The following is a 17,720-nucleotide window of genomic DNA, read 5'->3' as shown; positions in this document are numbered from 1 at the left end:
ATTGAATAAGGTGAATAGTGTTTAAGGAACCTGTCGAATTTGAGGACAGGAGGCTTCTATTCTTATTCACGTACGACCTGCCATAACTTTATTATTATTGTACATATATATTTATCTGCACTTGGTTCTTTACCCCTTTTTCTTCTCTTTGCACTTCTGGTGGATGCTAAATGGTATGTACCTGTACAATGAAATGACAATCTGTCTGTCTGTCTGTCTGTCTGCACTGCCTATCTATCTATCTATCTATCTATCTATCTATCTATCTATCTATCTATCTATCTATCTATCTGTCTGTCTGTCTATCTGTCTGTCTATCTGTCTGTCTGTCTGTCTGTCTGTCTGTCTGTCTGTCTGTCTGTCTGTCTGTCTTTCTCTCTGTCTTATCTGTCTGTCTTTCTCTCTGTCTTATCTGTCTGTCTGTCTGTCTGTCTGTCTTTCTCTGTCTGTCTTTCTCTCTGTCTTATCTGTCTGTCTTATCTGTCTGTCTTATCTGTCTGTCTTATCTGTCTGTCTGTCTTGTCTGTCTATCTATCCATCTATCTATTTGTCTGTCTTGTCTGTCTGTCGATCTATCTGTCTGTCTGTCTTTTCTGTCTGTCTATCTATCTGTCTGTCTGTCTGCACTATCTGTCTTTCTTTCTGTCTGTCTGTCTGTCTTATCTGTCTGCACTATCTATCTATCTATCTATCTATCTATCTATCTATCTATCTATCTATCTTTCTCTGTCTTTCTCTCTGTCTTATCTGTCTGTCTTTCTCTCTGTCTTATCTGTCTGTCTTGTCTGTCTGTCTGTCTTGTCTGTCTATCTATCCATCTATCTATTTGTCTGTCTTGTCTGTCTGTCTATCTATCTGTCTGTCTGTCTGCACTATCTGTCTTTCTTTCTCTCTGTCTGTCTGTCTTATCTGTCTGCACTATCTATCTATCTATCTATCTATCTATCTATCTATCTATCTATCTATCTATCTATCTATCTATCTATCTATCTAATAAAATAAACTTTGAGTTTGATCACTTTCACAGTCGTCTCCTTTGTCTTAGTTTTGTGTCAACGCCCTGATGACCACTGGATGGAAAAGAAAACTGGCTTATGAGGAAATAAAGTTTATTCTGGACAGTTCAGAAACTGAATAATAATATATTACTCTTTTTACCAGATGCCAAAGAAGAGTTTCCCTCTGTTTCTGGGGAGCCCATGTTTAGCATCGATTTATTTTTTTGTCATGCCACAGTCAAGAGTGGTGATTAATGGCTCATATGAAATTAAACACTCAGGGCTTTAGGAATGTATAATTTTTTTTATAGGTATCTTTGAAAAACCACTGAAATTCTGTGTACGGATGTCCAACAGTCGAAAAACAAACACGCCTTAAACTGAAAGCCAGCAGAGTTCTGACTCAATTATGTCCACTGCAGCCAGAAAATAGTTCATTTGTTTATAATGATAGAAAGTGTCTAAGTTTCACAAGTGTTCTGACGTTCAAACAAAACGATATTGGATACAGATATAACTTCTCAATTCAAATGGGATCTGATCGATTAAGAGGCATTTAAAAAAAAGTTTAGGAGGGAACGTTGGCTACTTGTTGAACTCATTGGACAGCTTTTGTGTTTTCAGGCTTATGACACACTGATTATTTAGAAGTATGCATGGTTCAGATTACATGGAACCAGCACTTCAACTGAGATTATTAACAGTTATCAAAAATGCACAAACATCTTTATATGTAAACATGGCCAGTGTGGAATAACTTGGATTATAAGCCAACAGAGAAGCAAATTTCTGCAGTTGAATATTCTGAAGTTAAAGATGAACATTTTTGACCTAACTTAGACTACAGCCAGTGTTTAAGGCTACGCTAAAGCAGTGTAATTTTGGTGTTTGTGCACTGGGTGTTCAAGAATCAAGAAGTTTTTATTGTCATTTCAACCATATATAGCTGTTGCAGTACATAGTGAAATGAGACAACGTTTCTCCAGGATTTTGGTGCTGCTTTGTGTTTGTGTTTGGTGTTGAGGAGCCTGATTCAACTCCCCCTGGTGTTGTTTGGTCTACATGTTTCTTACGCCCTGCTGCATTATCTAGGACTTTGTTTGTGAAGATGGTAAAATTGGCATTTTACTTTATTAAACTATTTTTTGTGCTGTGTGAGAATGCTGACCATGTTTAGAAGTAGTAGCTCAGTGGTTAAGGTGTTTGATTTCTAATCAGAGGGTTGTGTGTTCGAATCCCAGCTCCACCAAGCTGGGCCCACTAAGCAAGACCTTTAACTCTCAATTGGTCCGTTGTATAAAGGTTGAGCCTGTCTACAAAGCGCTGTAAAAATAGTATTATTATTATTATTATTTTTTGTAATTATTTTCACCTAAAACCATTTTAATGTTTCAGATTTTTTACGACTATGAAAGGGTTATTTATTTAAATAAACTCTAAAAAGGAGTTAAATTTTACTCTACATGTTAGTGGAATTTTAACTCCTGAAAAGTGCTGCAAAATCAACTTGCAGAAAAGAGTTAATTTAACTTTGTGCTAGAGTTTCTGATGATCACGCATGTACACTGAAATGCAGTTGGAATAAACTCACCATTTGCTGTGCTCCTTTTCATTCCTTCTGCTTTTATTATTTTTTTAATATTTGCTAAAGGGATGTTTGTACATTCCTCAGTAAGTTGACATGAGTGCAGGTCGACAGGAGAGTGTTTGAACTGGCCTTGTTGTGATGTGCTGTTAAATTCATAGTCATGGTGACTGGGAGAATAAGATTCACCGGTCCTCAGTCTTCACACGGTCATAAAACACCAGCTTAATTGTTTTTTGGCTCGCTTTTTTGCAAACTGTAAGGGTGTTCACATGGATTAGTGTGTCCCTTGCTGTCTCCTGGTTGACCAAATTAGATCTGGGACTGAGATCCAGCCCTTAATTACAGAAGAGGACAGAAGTGGAAGCTAATGCACTCCACACTGTTGATACACAAAGCAGAGTCGATATACAAAGCTAGTTTTAAAGAATGGTGCCTCAGGGACCGGTGCTTTAACCTGCTGCTGTAGTGCTTCATTAGAAGGCTGTAGCAATATCATCTAATCTAATGCTTAAGAAGCTTTTTTGTGAGAATAATTTTAGACTGATTTGTTCATGAATTTATCCAAGTTCATCATTGTTAATCTTGGTGAATTTCTAGCACGTGATGTACGCTTCCAAGAAACGTCGTTAGATACGAAGGAATTCGGCGCATCAGGGAATTGGCCATTGATATGCAGACTAACGAGCCAGATTTCACGAATCCTACGGCTTGTATTAAAAATCAAGTGCACTGACTGATACCAGCTCATTCCCTCTAGAGTTGTTAGCGGTTCATGGTTGGTCGTGAAGAATGAATAAATGCGTTACTTCAGTGCTGACTTCAAATAAACCGATTAATACAAGTTTTGTCTATTACCGTCTCCTCATTTTACTAAACAAAACAAAACAAAACAAAAAGTGGATTCTCTTTGTTAATCCAGAGGTTCTCATTTATTTTATTCCCTCTCCCATTCAATTTGCTGAAATTGCTTCTAAGTCATTCTCTGTCCAGTGGACTCTACGTTTCTAACTCTGCCATCACTTCTAACACGTTCTTAACTTTTTTCATACATAATGGTGCAAAAGAACATGACATTACTGACCAGCTTTTAAATGAAAAGAATTTGGCTCTCTGCCTCCATTCCTCATAGCCAAATTCTATGATTTTATGATTTTCAGAAAGAAACACAGTTATGAGGTTTGTTCTTTTCTTGTTAGATGGATACTGTTAGATATAAAAGGACGTGCGAAGAAATTTTTGCCTGAAGACCTTTCCTTTCCTTTCATTTTCCCCAAAGGCTTTTAAATGGTTCATTAATACTGTAATATCACTAAGATATTGTAGCCTTAAACCCTTTGGATTTAGGATGTCGAAGCCTGTTTTATGTAGCTTGCGCTAATATAGCCATTTTGCTGCTAATTACACAAGTGGCTCCCATTTCCCTGGAGTCTTGTGACACATGGGTGTAATTAGTGTTAGGCTGGAATCTTCGTCCGTTCTCTGATTAGTGAGTGTTTCGCTCTTCAGGTTGTAATAAACGACGTGTCGAGATGCCAGGCCAGTAGGCTATGAGGCATTGAAATGTCTGACTCGTGTCTTTGTTGTGGTGGCTGTGTGTAGGGATTTTTTTCCCCCTTTACTTTGTCACGTTTGGCATTCCCATATCTAGAGAAGCATCAGCACTAACACCTGGTAGTGTTACAGGACGACGAGGTGCTGAAATGCTGGTGCCTCTTGGGTTTTGTCCTGAATTAGTTATATCCTGTGGTTTGGGTTCTTGCTGTGAAACTAATTTGAGCTTGCTTCACCTTTCAGAAAAGAGAGCAAATCAGAACCAAAGTGAACGGAAGTGAGGTGGATCGGTCTTGTGGGGTACGTGGAGATCAGCAAAATAGCCATGTTTCTATTGGACTAGGCTAAAACGTGAAATGTAGATATTTTATCTGGGGATAGAAACTAAGACGGACGACGTGGAGTCTGTTTAGTGTGTGTTTTTTGTGAGAATGTGTAAGTATAGTATAGTATAGTAAACATTGAACATTTCACTTTGTCATGGTCCAAAAATTGCTTTTTTGAATTTTTAATATATAAAAAAAACATCGAGTTTATTGAAATGCATTTGATTATTAATTAACCCAAAATGTGACACAGACACAAGATCTCACCTTTTCTCCTGATATTAAAAGCTGGATTATCGGCTCATCTGATACTTTCTACTGAAATCGGATCAAATTCGCAATTTTATGTGCTTTAGCGATTAAGATGTCCATCTGAAATTGGGTGGAAAAAGTCATTGGAAACATTGCTACTAAAAATGTGTCTCATTATGTAGAAAACGGACCAAAACTGTAGTTCTGTCAAAGTTGTGTTTAATATCTACAGGAATAAATGATTAAATTCCATTATTTTATACTGAGATTTTTAAATAACGAATGGATTTAGATTAGTGTGAGAGCTAGCTAGTTGTTGTGCGTATAATACACGTATACTCTGCTTGTCGAGCTAAGTAAAGCCATTAGTTTCGAATCTGTTAATTTATTTTATTACAGTTTTACAGCCAAAGAACTCGATTAATTTTATACTGTCAGTATACTATATAATATATATTCAACTTATGCAGGTGCAGTTTGCACGAGCATTTACATCACAGATTCTATAAATTGCTCAGGGTATAGAAAGTGGATTTTGTGCTTTCATTTGACTTTTATGTAGTTTGATTTATTCAAACTTAAACACGTTGTGAAGAAATGGAAAACTGTGATATTGACTGAGACGCTAGTTAAAATGCTATTTTAAATCCTAAAACGCTGCCTTTATTTTTCCAGTAAATAAATAAATATGTAGAAATTCTACGTTTAATTCATATTTTAGTTGAATTTATTTGGTATAAATTAATAAATTACGCGTGCTATTATTATTATTTCTATTTATATCCAAACAGTATTTAAGTGGTATAGTTGGTTGTGACGGATATTGCGTGTGTGTCTGTGTGTGTGTCTGTGTGTGTCTGTGTCTGTGTGTGTGTGTGTGTGTCTGTGTGTCTGTGTCTGTGTCTGTGTGTCTGTGTGTGTGTGTGTGTGTGTCTGTGTGTGTCTGTGTGTGTCTGTGTGTGTCTGTGTGTGTGTCTGTGTGTGTGTCTGTGTGTGTGTGTGTGTGTCTGTGTGTGTGTCTGTGTGTGTGTCTGTGTGTGTGTCCGCGTGTGTGTCCGCGTGTGTGTCCGCGTGTGTGTCCGCGTGTGTGTCCGCGTGTGTGTCCGCGTGTGTGTCCGCGTGTGTGTCCGCGTGTGTGTCCGCGTGTGTGTCCGTGTGTAAAAGAAAACTATCTAAAGCTGCAGTTGACAACTGTAAGCTCACCACTGAAAGGGAATGGGGGGCATTAACATCTGAGTGCATTCCTCAGGCTGAGTGAATAGTGGTGTGTATTGGTACTGGTGTGACTGGTTGCTGTACACGGCCCCTCTTTAACCTCCAACGCAACTGTTACTACAACACCATCTCCCCAAGGGCACGAAAAATCTTTTAGGTTAATCTCTTTGCACCAGCAAACAAATTTGGTTAGATTTGTCACCCGTGTGTCTTCCAGTATGTCCTAATACGCTGTGGGAAGCTGAAGCCCCGTTAGCTCTTTATTTTCTTGTTAGCCTGAGCTAGCAGTCTGTCTCGTGTATGCTGTTATGTTGACTCTATTCTTTTTTTTTTCTCCTTCTCTCCCTCTGTTCGTGTTTGTTGAATGATGACACACTCGGGTTCTGCTCATGTCCCTAAATGGTGTCCCACATGGTGCTAACACTTTGGGCTTGCCAGAACAAATAAAGATGAAATATATGGGGAGGGGAAAAAACAAGCAGTGAATCATCAGGAGATGAGATGATCACACGGATCTCGCCAGCGTGAGACGGTCTTGGAACACTTCTCTGTTTATTTTACTATTTAAGACTCGATTAGAAGTATTTATTTATTTATTTACTTATTTATCTATCTATCTATTTATATAAATATTTTTATCAAGTATTTTTATTTTTTTTTCGCATTACACTGATTTATTCTGTTATACAGTTATCTTTGTACTTAAAATTCTGGCTTTATTTTATTTATTTATTTATTTATTTATTTATTTATTTATTTATTTATTTATTTAACTATTATAAACCAAAGAAAGAGGCCAAAGCAGAAGCCTTTGATTTGATTGTGTCCGTGGGTCAATTACAGTTCAGGATCATTTCTGTTCTGAGGTTTGGTGTGTTTATTAAATACATGATATACATTATAAATGAAATAAATAGATTAGATGTATTAGATTATTTTTCAGAATATAAACAAGTAAGAAACCGAGTTAAAAGAGAATGTTCTAGAAACGTGTTATTCACGATACGGTGAGAAAATCATGTTATTATAGTCATCGATGTCATTTTTTACATAATGGTCATGTAGTTCTTACCTTTTTCCTGGTTGTGTAGCTGAGATGACTGTGTGTGTGTGTGTGTGTGTGTGTGTGTTGTGTGTTGTGTGTACGCTAAGTGGGTAACAGAGTCTGGGTCAAAGCAACACAACAGACAGACTCTGTCTCCCAGTCTCACCCCCCGTCTCTCTGTCTCCAGCTCTGACTCAGCCCTTTCTTGCTCTCCCTCTCTCCCTCACTGACTCTTTTCCCTCTCACCTTTAACACTCTTGTCTGTCTGCCCCATCTCTCTCTCTCTCTCTCTCTCTCTCTCTCTCTCTCTCTGTGTCTCTCTCTCTCTCTCTCTCTCTCTCTCTCTCTCTCCCTCTCTCTCTCTCTCTGTGTGTCTCTGTCTCTATGTGTCTGTGTGTGTGTGTGTGTGTGTGTGTTTAAGTAAGTCCAAAATCTGAGTCCCACAAGACTAGTACAGAAAAATATTATGATATATAATGAAGTAGATATAAAAATATAAATCCCAAAATGACTCCGCCAAATTAGTTCCCGTCCTTTCGTGCACCAGAAAGTCATCAGCTCGTCAGGGGTGCACGGGTTTAAATAGTGCGAATTCAGGACACAGTGCCGCCAACAACTTGACGCATCATTACTCACTCAACTGCCTGTGCAGTCGTGTGAATACAATAAAAATGCGTCAGCGTCTATTCATCGTCTATAAGTCCGACGACCCGTTTGCTCAAACAGAAGTTGCTCAGAAGTCACCAAATGTTTACCAGGTCTAGGTAGTTGATAGCTGGATGACATTAAAGACCATGTCATCTTCTGTGGTTTATTTGGTTATGTCGTGTGTTTGTTCTGCTGTAGTTGTTAAAGACATTAAAGCTGCTCAAAGCAAGTTAATGCAATAATGAAAGACGTTTTAACACACAATGAAATAGATTTTTCTCCTTTGCTATTGACTGTACGGTTGTCGCAATGCTCATTTCCATTTAATTCAATTTTATTTGTATAGAGCTTTTAACAATGGACATTGTCTCAATGCAGCTTTGAGAGGAAACCTTGAGAGGAACCAGACACAAAAAGGGAACCTTATCCTCATCTGGGTGATCAGAAAACAAGTACACTGTGATGTTGGGTTCAAAAACATTCAAGGAACATTTGAAGAACCCATTTGAAGCAAGCGTGTGGTTCTTAGTGGTACTTGTTTCCTTAATACCTTAGCTGTATTAATTGCATTCACAGTCTAGCTGACTGTCTTGGTACATGGTACTAAATGTCCTTGAAGGGTTCTTTTTAAGAGTTCACTGGGTAGTTAATGCTACAGTTTAAAAATCAATTCAATTTAAATTTATTTGTATGGCGCTTTTAACAGTGGACATTTTCTTAAAGCAGCTTTACAGAACATAAGTTTAATATTATTTGAAGATTACATATTATATGAAGATTATATAATACAAAAGTTCAAGATTAATGTTAGACTTGTATTTAAATGTGTTTGTATTTATCCCTGATGAACAAGTCTGAGGCGACTGTTGAACCTTGAGAGGAACCAGACTCAAAAGTGAACCTCATCCTCATTTGGGTGACACTGGAGGGTGTGTTTATAAATATACAGTCTGACAATTGTGTATTGATGAGGAGGTTGTTGTCCTCAAAGACAACATGCACTTAGTATCTCCTCTTAGAATGTCTGAATACTTCATGAAGCTGGTACATCTCTAGATCCCTCAGGATCCTCACAGGGTTGATGCCTCTTCTCAACGAAGGTTCAAGGGCCTTCTGAGTGTAATGTCTTACCCAGTTAATTCATCTACTCGTACTAGTTAATTGCGTGATGCAAACAGCACGTCAATAGTATTTTTATTTTTTTTGTTAATACGTAAAACCAACCAAACATTTAAAATCTAGCTAAAGGTTCTTATTTGATACACTCTTAAAAAAAATTCTAGGGTTAAGGGATCGTTGGAAAATAAAAGGTAATTATTGTCTGTCGTAGGTTTCCTATACGGTGAGAATATAGGGTGTCTCATTTCTCATGAGGTTCAGAAGGTTGCTGACGACAGTCCTATATGCCCAAGAGCATTTTTCTCGAGAGATTGTACCTACCCAGCACCAGTATTATCTAGGGCTTAGAGAGAACATGCACAAATGAGTACTGCAAGTCCAAACATGAAAATATTCCAGCAAGCATTTTCTTTACACGATCTAGTCTAACTAATTAGCCATGTACTTTATTCTTTCTACATCCTGATGCTAATTGACAGCGGTTGTTACCAGACTGCATGATTTTTCGTGGTTAGCGTCTTAGCCTGTGGCATCGATAATAATGTTCTGAAAAAAAGAACAGAGAGCAGACAGGTCCAGGCAGTGATGAGCAGTGCATGAACTTCTGCAGAGTCTTTCAGTGTGTGTGTGTGTGTGTGTGTGTGTGTGTGTATATATATATATATTCCCTCAGATCTCAGTGGAGCTGTAAGCGTCTGGTCAGCTTTGGCCCTGTTTGACTCTCGAGTGTTGCGTCTCTTTCTTTCTCCAGAGCGACAGAGCATGTGTTCTTTACTGAACTGTCTGGGTTTGATCTCGCCTCTCATCTAGTCACCCAAACCCCAAATGGGCTGACTGACTGCAAGACACTGATATCAGATCCAGGATAAGGAGGTGCAGAGGAACAGAGCTGACTGACCTGATCTGACTGAGGGTGGGCTTGAAAAGGAAGGAGCTCGAGAAAAAAAAAAAAAGGAAAGATGACAATAATGAGGAAGATAGATCGTAGGCAGAGAGAAAAGGAGACAGAGAGAAGGAGACAATACAGATTAGAAAAATGGTGAGGGAGATAAAATTGAGGAACGAGATGAAGACAATGGGAGGGAAGAACACACCGAGATCGAGAAAGTGAATTAGAGAGATTGATGAGAGAAGTAAAATCGAAGAACTTTGATATTTTTGATATCTGCTCTTTCTTCTTTGGGTTTATTCAATTTTTTTTTTTTTTTTTTGCATTCAGAATGCTCTCTCCAGCCTCCAGGTTTACTCTGATTTCGCAAGGTGCCATGTGTCAGTAATGTCACTTCTGTCTGTGCCAGGTTTCGGGTAAATAATGCCTGTAATGGTTTTAATTAGACCAAATAAGCAGCCACCTGCAAAGGCACGGCACATTTTATCGCCCGAATAAAGAGAGACGGAAAGAAAAGCTTTAATTACAGCTGAGCCGTGAAAGCTGGATGGGAGGTGAGCCAATTCAAACTACGCTTGAACTGATGCAAGAACTTCAGCTGTGATGTATTTATTGATTTATTTATTTATTTGACTTAGTGCTTGTTAGTTTAGGCTTGCTTAGTTACAAACTATATTTCTGTATATGGGATTATTGCTAATCCATTAGTGAGGGCAGTAAAAGGATAAATCAGCATCTATTTTTTTGAAACAAAGAAGTGCTATATGCTGAAAGGTTGTAGTCGATAGTTTGGTGTTGAACACGTGTAGGTTTGTTTATGTCTTATTTAGAGGGCTGTATTTCTTTTAGCTGAAAATATCAGCTGAACCTCCAGGGATGCTTGCTGCAAATGTGTCTGGGTGTTTGGTATTAAAAAGAAATTGATTTATTCGATGCTCACGGTGATCCTGCAGTACTTCTGTTAAAAAAAAAAAAAAAAAAAAAAAAAGAAATACTCACCTTGTTTGCTTCTGGTCTGCGTTTACTATGTAGACTTGGATTTAGATTGAAAAACACTCGAAGCAGCATTTGAGAATAAGGGAGGTTTCGCTTACTCAGAGTTTATCCCGGATAAATCGAACCCTTGTGCGTTTACCTTCTCAGCACGCTTCGTTTACGCAGATGAGAACACAACAGTCTCACTCAGGTGCAGACGAGAACGAGCGACAGAGGTGGTCTCGGCCCAGTTTCCAATTCTTCTGTGGTTTCGTTGCAGTAAGAAAGCAGTTCGACTCAATTGACCCAACTCCAGGAAGTGAAGCAGACATACTGTATTATGAGCTGCACAAAGCTTTTTATTTTATTTATTTATTTATTTATTTATTTTTTTAAGATGCAAGCTGCTAAATTGATTTACGAGTAGTAACCTGAGCTAAGCAACAGAACTGTAGCGCTACAGAAAGTCAATGTTCTGGATATTTGTGTCAACAAAAAAAATGCTGATTTAAAAAAAAAACTAGTTAATATATAAATATCAGACATAACATTTAAAACATGCGATTTATGTAACATTGATTATCTTGTGGGCACGGTGGCTTAGTGGTTAGCACGTTCGCCTCACACCTCCAGGGTCGGGGTTCGATTCCCGCCTCCACCTTGTGTGTGTGGAGTTTGCATGTTCTCCCCGTGCCTCGGGGGTTTCCTCCGGGTACTCCGGTTTCCTCCCCCGGTCCAAAGACCTGCATGGTAGGTTGATTGGCATCTCTGGAAAATTGTCCCTAGTGTGTGATTGCGTGAGTGAATGAGTGTGTGTGTGTGTGTGTGTGTGTGTGTGTGTGTGTGTGTGTGCCCTGCGATGGGTTGGCACTCTGTCCAGGGTGTATCCTGCCTTGATGCCCGATGACACCTGAGATAGGCACAGGCTCCCCGTGACCCGAGATAGTTCGGATAAGCGGTAGAAAATGAATGAATGAATGAATGAATGATTATCTTGTTACTTTGGAACGGAACCTATCAAGGGGTGGGATATGTTAAGAATCCAGTGAACAGGAACAGTTATGTCTCAGAGTTGATGTGTTGGAAGCAGGAAAAATGGGCAAGTATAAGGATCTGAGTGATTTTCACAGGGGTCACATTGTGATGGATAGATGTGAGGTGTTCCCTGTATTCAGTGGTTAGTACCTACCAAAAGTGGTCCAATGAAGGACATCCAGTGAACCATTGACAGGGTCATGGGCATCCAAGGCTCACTGATGCATGGGGAGTGAAAGCTAGCCTGCCTGTCTGGACAAACTAGTCAATTCAATTTAATTTATTAATTTGTATAGCGCTTTTAACATTTTACAGTCTCAAAGCAGCTTTACAGAAGTATAGGAATAGAAGAAAAAATAAAAGTCCAGTCCATGGAGGCACTACAGTACAATTTACTGGATTTAAATGATCTTCTACTTACGTCCTGGTGCCAGATACCACAGCACACCTTCAGAGTTTTTGTGGCGTCCGTGCCTCGACGAGTCAGAGGTATTTTGGGTGGCACGAGAAGGACCTACACGATATTAGGCAGGTGGTTTTAATGTTATGGCTGATTGAGCACTAAACATGATTCATTGTACACCAGAGCTTGCCAAATTTTTGTTTAGCATTTGCATTTCTGCAATAAATATGCCATCATCCCATCATAACCTGTGTTTTTATTTATTTAATTTTTTTGCTTTTTGGTTTGCATTCTGAGCAGGCTAACACCAAAATATCCAGAGAGTAAACAAGACAAAAGTGTCCATTTTGGTTTGATTTTGACTTAGCAAACAGACTAACAGGTGTGAAAATATCCTTAAACTAAACTCGGAAGCTGCCATTGAAGGTTAGCTAAAGCACTTGATGCTTGCCGGATGAATCCGTTTCACTAGCTACATGTTTATATGGTTATCTCTCCTGCTAACATTTTTTACATAGTGAGCTATCTAGCATTGCAATATAAGGCTGTCATTCACAAGCTAGCTAGTCACATAATAATGTAAACTAGCTGGCTAGATATCCATAAATACCTAAACAGTGTGTTATGGTTAGCTATTTTCACTGAAAAATTCCGATACTGTCATAAAAGATGCTGTAATATTTGCCGAAATCAGCCGCATGGTTAAAATGTTTTCAAGGATTACGAGTGATTAAAAAATGTCTCTATAATTTGCTGTTTTGAAAAATATTTTTTTTTAAATAAAGCTTTCTTCAGTACAAGTAAGTATACTAGTACTAGTAACAGCCTGCTAGTGCTGCAACATAGGGCTACAAGTGGACTATGTGTTTAGCTAAATAGCTATCAAGCAACATCAAGCTAGCTAGCTGTCTCTAAACACACTGGAAAGAAATGTGCTGTAAGTGGTGTAATATGCCAAGGGGTAAGTGCTATGCTAGTTCAGAGCTCTGGTAGTTTTTTTTTGGAAGCAGTTGAGGGATTTTAAGAGCAGGTTCAGAGTGTAAAGGAATGATGGAATAACAAAGTAGGCAGATTTTGAGGTAAGAATGAAAAGGTGACGTAATGTGCCATCGTGGGTCAGTGTGTGCAGGGAAATTCAGGTCACTCAATATCCTGCCTGTCGTTTCGTCTAACAGTTCTTGGGATAATTGAGTGAAATCCCCAGCTGTATTCATTCTCCTAATTGAAAGCAGAAAATGCCCCCCTTTCCTTACATAGTTCTATTTCAGTAAATTCCAGCTTTGCTCTCGCGTCTGCCCCACTGCCCCTTCATTCACCTCGTTTAACCCCTGTTTTCCACTGCCCCTGATGCTAACGGCCACTGATTGTGTGTGTGTGTGTCTGCCTCAGTCTGTGTGTATTTGTGGCCTGATTAAATGAGCAGCATGTGGTCTCTGGGCATCCACCACGCCGCCAGGCTAACACTAACAGGACACACTTAATTTTTTATGTCTGGGAGCATCCAGGCAGTCACAGAAGCTCTCTCGCTCTATGTCTGTCTCTGTCTGTCTCTCTATCTGTCTCTCTGGCACACACACATGCCCACGCACACACACACACGCACACACACACAAGCTAGATAAGTGATTTGTGTGGAATAAACAGGTCACAAGGGAGCTCTTAGCTGCTAGGGTTTTATCACGTTGCAAGAACAACGATGATGATAGTAGATTTGAGTGGGCTTTTATAAACTCTGTTGTGTGTGTGAGTGATTATGTGTGTGTGTGTGTGTGTGTGTGTGTGTGTATGGGCTAAATGACTGAAATGAATTCGGAAGGCATGTGTGTGAGTGGGTTGAATTTAGGGATCCTGGCTCTGAAACACTCTCGAATTCTGCACTCATCCGTCCTGCTGTGTGTCTATCCCTCTCTTCTCCTCCTCCTCCTCCTCCTCCTCTCACGTCTGGCTTCTCTACTCTATCTGCCAGGCAGCCTCCCCTCCTCTCTCTCTCTCTCTCTCACTCTGTCTCTCTCTCTCTCTCTCTCTGTCTCTCTCGCTCTCTCACTCTCTCTCTCTCTGTCTCTCTCTCTGTGCTAGCCAATAGGAGCGTTCCAGTCTTTCCACTGCTTGCCACTCAGTGCCTTGTTGCCAGGACGACAGAAAGGCATGAGACCCACTTTAGTTCAGGATTTTAAACTTGCCGTTGATTCCGTGCCCAGCCGGAAAAGAGCTTGTGTCCCGCAGAGCCCGAAACCCCATATTCACATCCGTTTTCTCATTCGTATTAAGGGTGCGGTTTATAATGTGTTAAAGTGTCTCTAACACTCTAATAATCATCATCCAGGTTCAAACCGTCCTCACGGCGGCATGCTTTACTTTCATTGAAACCCCTTTGTTGACATTTTTTCTGCTCCTTGACCCCTTTTCTACAGTAGACTTTCATCCAGTTTGTATAGTCAGCGAGGGAAAATAAAGCTTGTGTAGCAATTACAACATACACCAAAATTACACACAGCATCAAACTGCTAGAAATCTGCACTACTCAAAATGGTCAAGCTATTCGTTTCACTTCCTGTTGTTTTTTCCCCACAACAGATACGGGAAATAAAAGTCAAACAATTTACTTTTCCAATTTTTGATGACGAACTGCTGCAGTCTTTCTTCTCTTAGTCACAGTACTGAAACATTTTAAACTCTTTATCCATTACAGCATGATTTCGAACTCTGGCAATTTAAGTCTAATCTAGCATATTAACTTTATTTCGAAGAGCAAAAACACAATATAATGTGAAACAACAATCCATTCTGTTTTCTAGTTTACTAAATAAACAAAACTTTTACTGCCAATGAATAATCACATCATCATCTGACCAATAGTGCGGTCTGAATAAGATGTTTATTCAGATGACTCCGGTTTCAGTTTAATTTGAGGACGATCATCATCGTTACTTTACTCGATCGTTAATCTGGTTACTTTATGTACATCCTGATTATTTATTAATATCTTGGGATACATTCTCTGTTTGTTAACCAGCATGGTGGCGGCAGAAAGGCTTGTTATTTTGTGTGAGAATCCGACTCGCTTTTCAAAACTGTAAGGTTTTCTTGCCTTCGGTGGAGTAATTCGGACAAGCCGGACGACTGGAAACTCGGCTAACGTTCCGAACTAAGACGGAGCTGTTCCTCTATAACACGATTCGCATATATATATACGATGGGTGTAGCTCGGAATTGGGCTACATGCCTACGAATACGCTTTAGGTTACGTGCAACTCGCATGTAAACGAAGATATTCAACAATGTAGAGTGTTTGACACGAACAGTTTATTAGGACCTCGATTGCTGTGATAGGTTTAGTACTCAGTTGCCATGAACAGGTTTTCCATCAAGTCTCCATCAGTGAACAGTTGATAACTTCAACAAAACAGAAACAGACTCCAGGGTAAAACTAGAATGAATTTCCTGGTTACATACGTTATAACACTTGACTTGACCATATAGTACACAGTTATAGAAGGGAAATTAATTATAATCAGACTCTCTTGTGTCACCCAGATGATGATGATGTTTAGTTCTTCTCGAATCACCTGTTGGGATAAATTTATACATTTAAAATGTATATCTTGAATATATAAATTTCTGCGAGGCTGCTTTGTGACATTCTTAAAAGCGTTATAATAATAAAATGGAATCGAATTATAAACTCATTCACGATATAACAAACGGAACGCTCTTCTCAACCTTGTGTGGTTCTGGAGGAATCCTGACCTTTTGCTCCACTTATCTTGTGTTCCCCCTCTCTCTTTGCATGCCTACTTCCCTTTTCTGACACTCTCTTTATCGCTATCTCTCCTCCTCCTCTTCTTCCACGCTCGGCTCTCTGGTGCTTGAATTGCATCTCCTCTTTTTTTTTTCTGGCAAGCAGTAGGAGGGTGTCTTCGTCTGTCTGCCTGTGTAGGGGGTTTTTTTTTTTTTTTTTTTTTTTTTTTTTTTCCTTTTCTTTTTTCTTTTGCAACTACGCAGTTTCGTTACTCCAACTCAGATGAATATGAGTTAGCAGTTTTAAAGAATCTGAAGGTGAAATCTGCACCTATGAAGCTGATTTGGTTTAAATGTCTGACGTGTTTCTTTGTTTTCAGGACTGCGATGGTCGATGGCATCATGATCCTCCTGCTTGTGGCCTTGATAGTTTTACCAGCTGCCAGTGTGGAAGGTAAAAGTTGCACAGATTCTGTCTAGTCATAACCTCACAGGAGGAGGATAGGAAATCTCTGAATTTACAGACTTGTGTGTTTGTGGGAGTTAGGTAGCATCCTTTCTCTTCAAGAATTCTCTCTCTCTCTCTGTGTGTGTGTGTGTGTGTGTGTGTGAACTCATGTGTCAACTTATTTGGCTTCACTGATTGCCTAGAATGATGACTGAGCATTTGAATCTCTCTCTTTCTCTCTCTCCCTCTATTTCTTTCTTTCTCCCTCTCTCGCTCGCTCTCTCTCTACTTATAATGTATTAACGTAATTCACAATGGAGATGATGTGCAAGGCTTTGTGTAATGAATCTCAAACTCTGTGTCCTTCTTTCGACTTTCCTTCTTGTATTTCACTGCTGCTTGGCGTAGCATACTTTAGTAACCTCTGAAGAAGTATTTGACATTGTCGGCTCTCTGCATCGCAGTGCTGCAGATAAAAGAGGGAGGAAGTATGATTCACTCACCTCTGTGTGCATACGTGTGTTGTCCCGCATAGATAAAGCAACGGTGAATGACTTTGAGTGTGTGTGCGAGGGGCAGTCATGCGGCAGCGACGGTCGCTGCTTTGGCCAGCAGTGCTTCTCGTCGGTCTCCATCCGGAACGGGACGGGCCTGCGACAGAAGGGGTGCATTGTGAGTGTAGAGGAAGAGGCAGTACAGTGCGGAAGCTCCCTGCTGGAGTCTGGCGTCATGGTGCAGTGCTGCCAGGGAACACTGTGCAACAGCAACCTTACTGTAGAGATGCCAAGCTCAGGTGAGTCTCCTGATTTTCATTCTGATTTTCTAGATCAGTATTTATACACACACACACACACACACATATATATATGGGACCCGGATAAACTAATCTAGACCAGCATATACACACCAGGATAAACTAATCTAGACCAGTACATACACACCAGGATAAACTAATCTAGACCAGCATATACACACCAGGATAAACTAATCTAGACCAGCATATACACACCAGGATAAACTAATCTAGACCAGCATATACACACCAGGATAAACTAATCTAGACCAGCATATACACACCAGGATAAACTAATCTAGACCAGCATATACACACCAGGATAAACTAATCTAGACCAGCATATACACACCAGGATAAACTAATCTAAACCAGTACTTACACACTAGGATAAACTAATCTAGACCAGTACATACACACCAGGATAAACTAATCTAGACCAGTACTTACACACTAGGATAAACTAATCTAGACCAGTACATACACACCAGGATAAACTAATCTAGACCAGCATATACACACCAGGATAAACTAATCTAGACCAGCATATACACACCAGGATAAACTAATCTAGACCAGCATATACACACCAGGATAAACTAATCTAGACCAGCATATACACACCAGGATAAACTAATCTAGACCAGCATATACACACCAGGATAAACTATTCTAGACCAGCATATACACAATGGAA

At 39.5% G+C, this 17,720-nt stretch overlaps 1 protein-coding gene across 4 annotated transcripts in view; it reads left to right on the top strand.

The window, feature by feature from the left end:
- The window catches only part of LOC132850384 (activin receptor type-1-like), a 54,082-nt gene that overhangs the window by 16,868 nt on the left and 19,494 nt on the right, over window positions 1-17,720 (top strand). For all 4 annotated transcript variants that reach the window (XM_060876925.1, XM_060876928.1, XM_060876926.1 and 1 more), the window contains exons 2-3: window positions 16,163-16,236; window positions 16,766-17,023. In XM_060876925.1, the coding sequence (XP_060732908.1) occupies window positions 16,163-16,236; window positions 16,766-17,023 (332 nt within the window). The remainder of the gene's footprint in view (window positions 1-16,162; window positions 16,237-16,765; window positions 17,024-17,720) is intronic.

Source organism: Tachysurus vachellii, chromosome 8 (genome assembly GCF_030014155.1).
Source record: "Tachysurus vachellii isolate PV-2020 chromosome 8, HZAU_Pvac_v1, whole genome shotgun sequence".
Taxonomy (NCBI): domain Eukaryota; kingdom Metazoa; phylum Chordata; class Actinopteri; order Siluriformes; family Bagridae; genus Tachysurus; species Tachysurus vachellii.
Note: the sequence above shows the minus strand (reverse complement) of the source record. Positions and strands in the feature narration are given on the sequence as shown.